The sequence below is a fragment of the Pristiophorus japonicus genome, chromosome 24 (assembly GCF_044704955.1).
Source record: "Pristiophorus japonicus isolate sPriJap1 chromosome 24, sPriJap1.hap1, whole genome shotgun sequence".
NCBI classification, from domain to species: Eukaryota; Metazoa; Chordata; class Chondrichthyes; family Pristiophoridae; genus Pristiophorus; species Pristiophorus japonicus.
This window is the reverse complement of record NC_092000.1, coordinates 9,021,490-9,034,378: the sequence shown is the minus strand read 5'-3', so window position 1 is coordinate 9,034,378 and position 12,889 is coordinate 9,021,490. Positions and strand designations below refer to the sequence as shown.

Sequence of the window (12,889 nt, the reverse complement as noted above, 5' to 3'; positions counted from 1 at the left end):
TAAAGTACAGTTTGCACAATCTCAGCCGTTGCGGGGCCTGAATGATAAGCAATAAAGTTGCTCAGGTTTTGCTGTCAAGACTGCAATAAAGGGTGGAGTACAGTACTGGAATGCTCCACATACTGAGGGGGGGTGGTGGGGGGGGCGGCTCTGTCTTCATCTGCCCATCTTCTCACAAGCTCGGCAAAGCAGTAACGCACATGATTAAGTGTGTCACTTTGTTTGGCGTGCAACAGTGCCAGAAAGTGACTGCCGTTGCTATGCCATTGAAGCAGGGCCCGTCTATCTGCCGGAACTCGACATACCCCTCGTACCTTTCCAGCGAATAGTTTCGCCTGGAGGTGCAGCTCCCTTGGGCTAAGTTGAGGTGTTCTCCCAATTGTGAAGCCAACCACTAAACTAAAGGGTTGTATCTCACAGCTAACGGGTCGGAAGAGGAGCAATGAGCTTACAAGGTAGGTTATGATAGTCAGAGGGACTAACCGATAGTTCTCGGCACCCCAGCAGAGACGCCCCGTTGAACTTTTAGTGAAAAATGTGTGGAATGCGGTCGATGAAGTTACTGTGAGGTTTTATTCTGTTACAGTGAGGAGAGGATGTGGCAAACCTGTACGAACCAGTAACAACGTGTTCAGGCCCTTGTGCAGACACATGGGAAATGTAATTTTTTTCCTTTAAAACTGAGGGAATTTTGCGCGTAGGAGCAATAACGTTTGAACGCCCTTCTTTATCAGTTTCCTGCACAGTCAGTCGGGCTTGGATCAGCCAATGTGTTCTATCATTTCTAACAAGTGAATTGTTACAGGTGTCTTGTTTATTCACTGTCCATTTGCGCCCTGTCTTTTGAAAGGGGGGCCGTATTGTTGTTTTTGGTGGTGGAGGGTGTTTGTGCACAGGCAGCGGTCTGGACACCCATGGAAAGGGGTGCGTAAAGGGCATTGTGCATGGAGAGCAAATTGGTTCCACACACTCCGCTGTGTGTCATCATTCTGTCGGTTGCACTGACAGGCATCAGGTGCTGCTGGCGGGGAAAGTCTTCCTTAGTTCCGTGAGGGAGGCTGAACTTCGTTGAGAAAGTGACATCATCATCATCATAGGCAGTCCCTCGGAATCGAGGAAGGCTTGATTCCACTCTTAAACTGAGTCCTTAGGTGGCTGAACAGTCTAATACGAGAGCCACAGACCCTGTCACAGGTGGGACAGACAGTGGATGAGGGAAGGGGAGGGTGGGACAGGTTTGCCGCACGCTCCTTCCGCTGCCTGCGCTTGGTTTCTGCATGCTCTCGGCGACGAGACTCGAGGTGCTCAGCGCCCTCCCGGATGCACTTCCCCCACGTAGGGCGGTCTGTGGCCAGGGACTCCCAGGTGTCGGTGGGGATGTTGCACTTTATCAGGGAGGCTTTGAGGGTGTTCTTGGAACATTTCCTCTGCCCACCTTTGGCTCGCTTGCCATGAAGGAGTTCCGAGTAGAGCGCTTGCTTTGGGAGTCTCGTGTCTGGCATGCGGACAATGTGGCCTGTCCAGCGGAGCTGATCGAGTGTGGTCAGTGCTTCAATGCTGGGGATGTTGGCCTGGTCGACGATGCTAACATTGGTGCGTCTGTCCTCCCAGGGGACTTGTAGGATCTTGTGGACACAAATGAATCACGCAGTTAAAGCAAACACGCCCTCTGTCGAGGGTTGCCAACCCTCCAGGATTGGCCTGGAGTCCCCAGGAATTGAAGGTTAATCTCCAGGACACTGCTGCCAGCAAAAACCCAGGGAGACAAATCACAGGGGGCCTTAAGAAAAAAGTGTTGTCTTTTCATTACCTTTGAACATTTCTGTTTGTGAGTTTAAAAAAAATAGCGGGAGATGGGGAAACAAAGGCAGTTTGAGTGATGGCCGAGAATCATCCAATCGGGTAATGAGGAGTCTTTGCGCTTTCCAATTGGCCGTGGGAAGGCGGGGCTCGGTGAGGATGGACCAATGGCGAGAGCGTGGGGGGGGGGGAGGGGGGGCAGTTGGAGGCAGGAGGTCATGTGGCGGAACCTCCAGGAATACGCGCAACCAGAGTTGGCGACCCTACCTCTGTCGAATGTTCTGCCCGTGCCTGTGTCCTGTGACATTACGTTTGTCTGTCCCAATCTCGGGCAGCGTTTTTTTTGTCGCTCCTTCATTAATTTTAACAAAAGGGTAGGCCTGAGTATAAACGAGGGAACCGAATTGCTAGCTCCTGGTAAGTAGGGCGGCACAATAGTGCACGGGGGTGCATTTTTTAACCAGAAGTCACTGGGGCTGCAATTGAGCCCTGAACCAAACCTGGGCACACTTACCGTTTTTTTTAATGTTTCTCCTCCCCAATCCACGGGGCGGAGCAGTGTTGCGGGGCGCAGCTGCGGGCAGGTCGGAACGGCCATCGCTCCTGGTGGTAAGACCTCTCCGCTCCATTCCCGCCTCTTAGAGGCAGTAATGGAGCTTATGGAAGGGGAAATTTCAGCCCCAGCTGAGTCCCGATTAAGCTGCTGACACTCAACGTATTTCACTGGGGTCTTCTGTATAGGTTCTGAAATGTATATCGGCTCCTCATCACTTTGCAGGGACGGTGCAGGATAAACACTCTGTAAATCGTGTAATAAAAACAGAAAATGCTGGAAATCACAGCGGGTCAGGCAGCATCTGTGGCGAGAAAGCAAAGTTAATGTTTCGGGTAAATCGTGTAGCCTGATTCAGAAAGAAAGAAAGACTTGCATTTCTATAGCGCCTGTCACAGCCTTGGGATGTCCCAAAAGACTTTACCGCCAATGAAGTACTTTCGAAGTGCAGCCAACTTGTTCACAGCAAAGACCCACAAACGATGTGATAATGATCCAGATAATCTGTTTTTTGTTATGTTGGTTGAGGGATATATATTGGCCCCAGGACACCGGGGATAACTCTCCTGCTCTTCTTCAAAATAGTGCTGCGGGATCTTTAAAATCCACCCATGAGAGGGCAGATGGTGCCTCGGTTTAACATCTCATCCGAAAGACGACAGTGCAGCACCCCTTCAACACTGCACTGAAAGAAGAAGGACTTGCATTTATATAGCGCTTTTCTCGACCACCGGACGTCCCAAAACACTTTCCAGCCAATGGAGTACACTGGAGTGTAGGCCTAGATTTTTGTGCTCAAGTTTATGAGGTGCTCAGCCTTTTGCCTCGAGAGGCGAGAGAGAGTGTGAGCACAAAACTGCTTACAGCTCATCTCAAATCAGCGATAATGGAGAGTCGGATTCAGGCAGCCGGACTGTATTGGTGCTAGACATACTGATCTCATGAATCTGTTCTTTGCAGTTTGCTACTGATCAACTCACGATGGCCTCTGTGAAAGACCCGTTGACGAAGGAGCTGGAGGAGGAGCTAAAGCTAAGCACCGATGATCTGCGAAGCCATGCCTGGTTCCACGGACCCATCTCACGGCAGGTTAGACACCCCGGCCATTTCATTGTACATCTGTGAACCGGGAGGTTAAAGCTTAAGTGGTTCCTTATTCCCCACCTGAACCTCACTGGTGAACCTCATTCATCCAGTATTATTTAAAGAAAAATATTTTTCAAGGGGGAGGGTCAATATAGTTTTTTTTGCTCATTTGTTCCAGAGAAAGGAACCATTTTTCCAGTCGACTTGGGAACAGCACGGGTTGGATGCAAGAGTCACCCCTTAGAATCATACAAATTCATGCACAGAAGGAGGCCAGTTCGGCCCATCGTCTTTGTGCTGGCCGAAAAAGAGCTATCCAGCCTAATCCCACTTTCCAGCTCTTGGTCCGTAGCCCTGTAGGTTACGGCTCTTCAAGTGCCCCAACTCCAAACAATTTATATTTATATAGGGCATTTAATTTATTAAAATGTCCCAGGGCGTTTTGCAGGAGTGCTATAAAACATAAACCAAAGGGAACTAAAGGGGTCGGCCATTTAAGACGGAGATGAGGAGACATTTCTTCACTGAGGGTGGTGAATCTTTGGAATTCTCTGCCCCAGAGGGCTGTGGAGGCTCTGTCGTTGAGTATATTCAAGGCAGAGATCGATAGATTTTTGGACTCTGGGGAAACAAACGATATGGGGATTGGGCGGGAAAGTGGAGTTGAGGTCGAAGATCGGTCTGATCTTATTGAATGGCGGAGCAGGCTCGAGGGGCAGTGGGGCCTACTCCTACTCCGATTTAGTGTTATTATTATGATGGGCTTCAGATGGTGGAGTAGTTGTCCATGGTCTACCTGGGAATTGTGCTCCTGGGGTTGCCAGGAGATTGCATCGGGGTCCATCCCGTGGTCAAAGTCTGGAGATCAGAGTAGGAGGGGCCTGCTCGGAGATGCAGGAAACACATGGGAGTCGCGGTCCAGGGTCTGTGACCCAGTGCCAACCTTTCACATCTTGTTATCCTGGCAATGCCCCTCAGGGGTGCTGCAAGGAGTCTATTTATCTGGCCTCTGTGAGAACTGTCTCAGGAGAAGCAACACATGCATTCCGTTCACAGCCACAAGTAACAGGAGTGCTGAGGATTGAGCACGTGAAGTTGACAGTGGGTGTGTGAGATGGGGGAAGCATGCCAATCCTGAGCCAAAACCTCTCGACTCAACAAGACAAAAAGAATCCAAAAGGGCAAGAAATTATTTAGCTCGAGCTGGCGAGTACCAGACACACGCTGATTCTCTCCTTTTCTCTCGATTTCAAAATTCTCACCCTTGTTTACAATACCCTCTATGGCCTCTGTTATGTATTCAATAAAGGTACAGAATGAGTACTGTTTAACTGAACAAGGAACAACCTTGGCTCTGCTTTATTAAGGCCCAAAGTGCCTGACTCACAAAATGGCTGGCCTTTTATACCAGAGCAGCACCAGGTGCATGCTGCTCAGTGGCCTTCAACAATGACACCATCTGGTGGCAATAAACGGCATGTACATACATGACAGCCTCGCCCCTCTCTGTCTCTGTAACCTCCTCCAGCCCCACAACCCCCCCGAGATGTCTCCACTCCTCTAATTCTGCCCTCTTGAGCATCCCTGATTATAATCACTCAAGCATTGGTAGCCATGCCTTCTGTTGCCTGGGCCCCAAGCTCTGGAGCTCCCTCCTGAAAACTCTCTGCCTCTCTTTCCTCCTTCAAGACTGATAAGTCCTTACTATACAGTATAAATGCACACGAGGCCCATACTTGAGAGAAGGTCACTCTGTGACCAGTAAACTTTATCAGCCAGCACTGAAGTGATGAAGGTGGGTGGAGCTTCCCCTTTGAGACCTGAAAGACCAGGTTAGGAGTGCTCCCACAAGTTCACCACCTAGTGGTCAATGTTCTCACAGTGTACAACTTAGGTCAGTTTATACATGGGTTACAATGACAGTTGAATACATGACATCACCTGCTCCCGAAAGTCTTATTGGGATCACAGGTTAAGTCTCTCTGGTGGTTTACGCTCCCTTGTAGAGCGCCTGAGTTGGGGCTCCGGTTGTTGGGCGCTGGCCTGAGTGTCTGCTGTTTGCGGTGCCTCAGGCCTGTCCGGACTGCCCACAGTGACTGGGCTCTCCTCCACTTGGTTCCGGTGTTCGGTCACCTGTGGTGGAGTGAACTTTACGTCGTGTTCTTCCTCTGCTTCTTCTATGGGGTTGCTGAACCTCCTTTTTGTTTGATCCACGTGTTTGCGGCAGATTTGTCCATTGGTAAGTTTAACTACCAGAATCCTATTTCCCTCTTAGGCAATCACAGTGCCTTCGAGCCATCTAGGACCTGCAGCGTAGTTTAGAACAAAGACAGGGTCATTGACATCAATACATCGCGCCCTCGCATTCCTGTCATGGTAGTCACATTGACTGACGCCTGCTCTCAACAATTTCTTTCATGGTGGGTTGTATAAAGGATAACCTGGTTTTGAGCGTCCTTTTCATTAGCAGCTCTGCGGGTGGAACCCCTGTGAGCGAGTGTGGTCGGGATCTATTGGCCAACAGGAGGCGTGATAAGCGGCTTTGTAGGGAACCCCCTTAGATTCTGAGCATCTCCTGTTTGATTATCTGCACTGCTCATTCCGCCTGGCCGTTTGAGGCCGGCTTGAACGGTGCCGTTCTGACATGGTTGATACCATTTCCTGCCATGAAGTCCTGGAATTCAATGCTTGTAAACCACGGGCCATTGTCGCTGACCAAGACGTCCGGTAGACCATGGGCGGCGAACATTGCCCGTAGACTTTCTACCGTGGCAGAGGATGTGCTTGAATTGAGAATGTCACACTCGATCCATTTGGAGTAGGCGTCTACTACAACTAAAAACATTTTTCCCATGAAAGGACCTGCGTAGTCCACATGGATGCGTGACTATGGATTGGCGGGCCAGGATGAGGGGCTAAGGGGGGCTTCCCTGGGTGCATTGCTCAGCTGGGCACACGTGTTGCACCTGCGAACACAAAATTCCAGGTCTGCATCTATCCCTGGCCACCAAACGTGTGACCTGGAAATTGCATTCATCATGACAATGCCCAGGTGCTCATTGTGAAGTTCTCTGATAAACACCTCTCTGCCCATCTGGGGCATGACTACTCGGTTTCCCCACAGTAGGCAATCGGCCTGAATCGAGAGTTCATCCTTGCGCCTGTGAAATGGTTCGAATTCCTCAAGACATGCCCCATACGTGGCTGCCCAGTCCCCATTCAGGACACATTTCTTGACTAAAGACAGTAGCGGGTCTCTATTTGTCCAGACTTTGATCTGACGGTCTGTCACAGGTGAGCCTTCGCTTTCGAAAGCTTCAACAGCCATGACCATCTCAGCATCATGCTCAGTTGCCCCCTCGATGGTGGCTAGTGGGAGCCTGCTGAGTGCATCGGCGCAGTTTTCAGTGCCCGGTCTGTGCCGAATTGTGTAGTCATAGGCGGCTAACGTGAGTGCCCACCTCTGTATGCGGGCTGAGGCATTCACATTTATGGCCTTGTTGTCGGCCAAAAGGGACGTTAGGGGTTTGTGATCTGTCTCCAGCTCAAATTTCCTGCCAAACAGGTACTGGTGTATTTTTTTTACTGCATATACACATGCTAGCGATTCCTTTTCTACCATCCCGTAGCCCCTTTCTGCCTGGGACAAACTTCTGGAAGCATAAGCTATCGGCTGTAACTGACCTTTGGCATTAACATGCTGCAACACACACCCGGCCCCATAGGACGACGCATCGCAGGTCAAAACAAGTTTCTTACATGGGTCATATCGTGGTAACAGATTGTTGGAGCATAACAAATTGCGTGCTCTATCAAAAGCCCTTTCCTATCTGTCCCCCCAGACCCATTCGCGACCTTTGCATAGGAGCATGTGTAGCGGTTCTAACAGCGTGCTCAATTTGGGAAGAAAGTTACGAAAATAGTTCAGGAGCCCCAGGAAGGAACGCAGCTCCATTTTGTTATGGGGTCTGGGTGCTCTCTGGATCGCTTCCATTTTGGACGCAGTAGGTCTGATCTCGTCTGCTGCTACCCTCATCCCCAGGAATTCTACCTCTGGAGCTAGGAAGACGCACTTCGCCTTTTTCAGTCGCAGCCCTACCCGGTCCAGTCTGCGTAGCACCTTCTCCAGGTTGTGGAGGTGTTCTTCAGTATCGTAACCCGTGATGAGGATGTCGTCTTGAAAAACTACCGTCCTTGGAATCGACTTGAGGAGGCTTTCCATATTTAGTTGAAACATCGCGGCGGCCGAGCGAATCCCGAAAGGACATCTGTTGTACTCAAACAATCCCTTGTATGTCGTGATGGTGGTCAGCTTCTTCGACTCACTCGCCAGCTCCTGGGTCATGTAAGCTGAGGTCAAGTCCAATTTTGAAAAAAGTTTGCCATCGGATAGCATCGCAAAGAGGTCCTCCGCTCTCGGTAGGGGGTACTGGCTTTGGAGTGACACCCGATTGATGGTGGCCTTGTAATCACCACATATCCTGACCAACCCATCCGCCTTGAGCACCGGCACAAAGGGGCTCGCCCAGTCACTGAATTCGACTGGCGAGATGATGCCTTCCCTCAGCAGGCGGTCCAATTCGCATTCTATCTTTTCCCGCATCAAGTACGGCACCGCTCTGGCCTTGTGGTGTACTGGCCTGGCATCCGGGTTTATGTGAATCACTACCTTGGTTCCCATGAAAGTGTCAATGCCGGGTTGAAATAATGAGTCAAATTTGTCCAGGACCTGTGAGCATGATATTCGCTCCTCAGAAGAAATTGCATTGACATCGCCCAATTTCCAGTTCATGACAGCAAGCCAACTCCTCCCCAGCAGTGCGGGACCGTCCCCCGGGACAATCCAGAGTGGCAACCTGTTCTCTGAATCTTTGTGGGTCACGACTACCGTGGCGCTGCCTAGCACCGGAATGATCTCCTTTGTATATGTCCGTAGCTGTGCGTCAATTGGCAATAATTTTGGCCTCCTGGCCTTGGACGCCCACAACTTGTCGAACTGTTTGATACTCATCAGGGACTGGCTGGCCCCCATGTCTAGCTCCATTGATACTGGGATGCCATTGAGGAGCACTTTCATCATTATCGGTGGCGTCCTGGTGTATGAACTCTATATGTGCTCCACATGAACTCACTGAACTTCAGCTTCCAGCGATTTCCCCCAGTGTCCATTTGGCCTCGTAGGGCTTACATCGGGCCCGTCCTCCTCGTACATCAAGCTGGCTGCAGGCTTCCTGCACATATGCGCCAAGTGACCGCTGACTTTGCAATTTCTGCAGGTATATTGCTGATACCTGCAAGCTCTGGCTGTGTGTTTGCCTCCACACCTCCAACATGAGCCGTTGTTGGAAACAAAAGGTCCATTACCAGTCGATCGTCTCTGACTGTCTCTGTAACTGTCCTTAAGCGCACCATTGACAGGTATTAATGGCCCCATTACTGGCCTCATTGTCCCTTGCGATGGCATGAATCGCCGTTCAGCTAGCCATCGTCTCTGTTAAATTCCCCCTTTGATTTCAACTACATGCTCGGGCACGTCTGATTGCCCCTGTCTGTCTGGAGAACTGTGTGCCGCGTTAACAATGTTGACTCCCTGTCCATTTGCTGCATTTAAGCCAAAAGTTTTGTCAAACATCATTCTGGTCTCTTCCTCTCCTGAGATAAATGTCTGGGCCATCAAAGCCGCCGTTTCCAGGGTCAAGTCTTTGGTCTCAATCAGTTTCCTGAAAACCCCAGCGTGCCCGATGCCCTCAATAAAAAAAGTCTCGCAGCATCTCCGCTCTGCATACATCTGGGAACTTACATAGGCTCGCCAGTCGCCGGAGGTCTGCCACGAAGTCTGGAACGGTTTGCCCTTCTCGCCGCCGGTGTGTGTAAAACCGGTGTCTTGCCATGTGCATGCTGCTCGCCGGTTTAAAGTGTTCCCCGATCAACTTACTGAGCTCTTCAAAAGTCTTGTCCGCCGGCTTCTCTGGCGCTAGAAGGTCCTTCATCAGGGAGTACGTCCTGGATCCACAAACCGTCAGGAGATGAGCCCTGCGTTTGTCGGCCGAATCCTGTCCCAACCATTCCTTGGTGACGAAACTTTGCTGTAGTCTCTCAATAAAATCGTCCCAATCATCACCAACACAGTACCTCTCGTCTGTGCTGCTAGTGGCCATGCTCGCGTGGTTTAAATCCCAGTTTCTCGTCGCCAATAATATATCCTTACTATACAGTATAAATGCACATGAGGCCCATGCTTGAGAGAAGGTCACTCTGTGACCAGTAACCTTTATTAGCCAGCACTGAAATGATGAAGGTGGGTGGAGTTTCCCCTTTTATACCTGAAAGTCCAGGTTAGGAGTGTCTCCCACAAGTTCACCACCTAGAGGTCAATGTTCTCACGATGTACAACTTAGGTCAGTTTATACATGGGTTACAATGACAGTTGAATACATGACAGAGACGCTCCTTAAAACCAACCTCTCTCCTGCCTTGATTTAAGAACATAAGAACATAAGAATTAGGAACAGGAGTAGGCCATCTAGCCCCTCGAGCCTGCTCCGCCATTCAATAAGATCATGGCTGATCTGGTCGTGGACTCAGCTCCACTTACCCGCCCTCTCCCCGTAACCCTTAATTCCCTTATTGCTTAAAAATCTATCTATCTTTGACTTGAAAACATTCAATGAGCCAGCCTCAACTGCTTCCTTGGGCAGAGAATTCCACAGATTCACAACCCTCTGGGAGAAGAAATTCCTTCTCAACTCGGTTTTAAATTGGCTCCCCCGTATTTTGAGGCTGTGCCCCCTAGTTCTAGTTTCCCCTACCAGTGGAAACAACCTCTCTGCCTCTATCTTGTCTATCTCTTTCATGATTTTAAATGTTTCTATAAGATCACCCCTCATCCTTCTGAACTCCAAGGAGTAAAGACCCAGTCTACTCAATCTATCATCATAAGGTAACCCCCTCATTTCTGGAATCAGCCGAGTGAATCGTCTCTGTACCCCTTCCAAAGCTAGTATATCCTTCCTTAAGTAAGGTGACCAAAACTGCACGCAGTACTCCAGGTGCGGCCTTACCAATACCTTATACAGTTGCAGCAACACCTCCCTGCTTTTGTACTCCATCCCTCTCGCAATGAAGGCCAACATTCCATTCGCCTTCCTGATTACCTGCTGCACCTGCAAACTAACTTTTTGGGATTCATGCACAAGGACCCCCAGGTCCCTCTGCACCTCAGCATGTTGTAATTTCTCCCCATTCAAATAATATTCCCTTTTACTGTTTTTTTTCCCAAGGTGGATGACCTCACACTTTCCGACATTGTATTCCATCTGCCAAACCTTAGCCCATTCGCTTAACCTATCCAAATCTCCTTGCAGCCTCTCTGAGTCCTTCACACAACCCGCTTTCCCACTAATCTTAGTGTCATCTGCAAATTTTGTTGCACTACACTCTGTCCCCTCTTCTAGGTCATCTATGTATACTTATGCGGCTCGGTCTCAAATGTTTTGTCTTTTCACGCTCCTGTGAAGGGCCTTGGGATGTTTCGCCACGTTGAAGGTGCTACATAAATACAAGTTGTTGTTGTTTTACTAACTCAGGGGGCCGAGGCACTGATAGAGAGAGATGGGGACTTCCTGATTCGAGAGTCCCGCTCCAGCCCGGGGGACTACGTGCTGAGCTGCACCTGGAAAGACCAGCCGCTCCATTTCAAGATCATCCGCGTGGTCCTGCGACCCAAGGAATCCTACACCCGCGTGCTTTTCCAGTTCGAGGAGGAGAGCTTCGATAACCTGCCGGCGCTGGTGCGGTTCTATGTGGGGAACCGCAGGGCGGTTTCAGAGAGCAGCGGAGCGATAATCTTCCATCCCATAAACCGCACTGTTCCCCTGAGGTGCATCGAGGAGAAATACAGGCGGGGGTCTGCCCAAAGGCCGCACGACAGGCAACTGGCAGTCAGAAGCTCGGACCAGAATAAACGCTTCAGCTTAAATCTGTCCGAAGGAGTGTCTTTAGACCAACTCGCAGCAGATGGCGATCTTTTAAGGTAATTAATTAATGCCCGACCAACCAACTTGTAATGTATTTGCTCGGGCGGTCGAGGGGGTCGTTCAGCCTGACTGCCTGCCTCTCTTCCGCGGTTACATCCGAGCCAGGGTGTCCCTGGAGATAGAGCACGCGGTGTCCACCGGTACACTCGCGGCCTTCCGCAAGAAATGGGCGCCGGAGGGACTGGAGTGCATCATCACCCCCGGCAACCAAAGTTTAATTTGATCTGTTAGTGTCTAAAGTTTAATTTGTTGATTTGTCAGTTTTGGTGCCCCCTTTAATAAGGCGGCAATTGATTTATAGGTTCAACTAAAATAGTTGTAATTTATTTGCTTCATGGGTTCCATGCTTAAGAATTCCGAGCAACACATTGCTATTAAGAACTAGTTGGTTTATTTAACAATCACACTGCACATTACCGGTTCATCCACCAGGCTCACAATCGCCTACCACCTCGTGGATCCCCCGAACCCAACTGGCTGGGGTTTTATTGAGTCTTGTGAAAATCATGTGACTGGCTAAGCCACTCCCAACTCAACAGCTCTACCAACCCGTGAGCATACTCACAGGTGCACACATTACACAGCTAATGTACGTGTTCTTAGCTCCCGGATGGCCAGGATGGTCTAAAGATACTCCTTTAGTTGAAGTCAAACAGACTGGAAGGTTCCAGATTCAATTCCTGAATTGCACCTTTGTTAGCCCCAGGCTCGACTATTCCAATGCTCTCCTGGCCGGCCACCCATCTTCTATCGCGCCAAGTCCCGCTCACCCATCACCCCCTGTGCTCACTGCCCCGTGTCCTAACTCGCACCGAGTCCCGCTCACCCATCACCCCCTGTGTTCACTGCCCCGTGTCCTAACTCGCACCGAGTCCCGCTCACCCATCACCCCCTGTGCTCGCTGCCCCGTGTCCTAACTCGCACCAAGTCCCGCTCACCCATCACCCCCTGTGCTCACTGCCCCGTGTCCTAACTCGCACCGAGTCCCGCTCACCCATCACCCCCTGTGCTCACTGCCCCGTGTCCTAACTCGCACCGAGTCCCGCTCACCCATCACCCCCTGTGCTCGCTGCCCCGTGTCCTAACTCGCACCGAGTCCCGCTCACCCATCACCCCCTGTGCTCACTGCCCCGTGTCCTAACTCGCACCGAGTCCCGTTCACCCATCACCCCCTGTGCTCGCTGCCCCGTGTCCTAACTCGCACCGAGTCCCGCTCACCCATCACCCTCTGTGCTCACTGCCCCGTGTCCTAACTCGCACCCAGTCCCGCTCACCCGAGCATCCCTGATTATAATCGCTCAACCATCGGTGGCCGTGCCTTCTGTTGCCTGGGCCTCAAGCTCTGGAACTCCCTCCCTAAACCTCTCCGCCTCTCTACCTCTCTACCTCTCTCTCCCTCTTTAAGATGCTTCTT

The 12,889-nt window shown here is 50.7% G+C and overlaps 1 protein-coding gene across 1 annotated transcript in view; it reads left to right on the top strand.

The window, feature by feature from the left end:
• The first annotated feature begins 363 nt into the window (after positions 1–363).
• The window catches only part of LOC139237917 (breast cancer anti-estrogen resistance protein 3 homolog), a 44,764-nt gene continuing 32,238 nt past the window's right edge, over positions 364–12,889 (top strand). Inside the window, exons 1-3 of the mRNA XM_070867214.1 lie at positions 364–455; positions 3,314–3,442; positions 11,026–11,471. Coding sequence (XP_070723315.1) covers positions 3,335–3,442; positions 11,026–11,471 — 554 coding nt within the window. The 5' untranslated portion in view covers positions 364–455; positions 3,314–3,334. The remainder of the gene's footprint in view (positions 456–3,313; positions 3,443–11,025; positions 11,472–12,889) is intronic.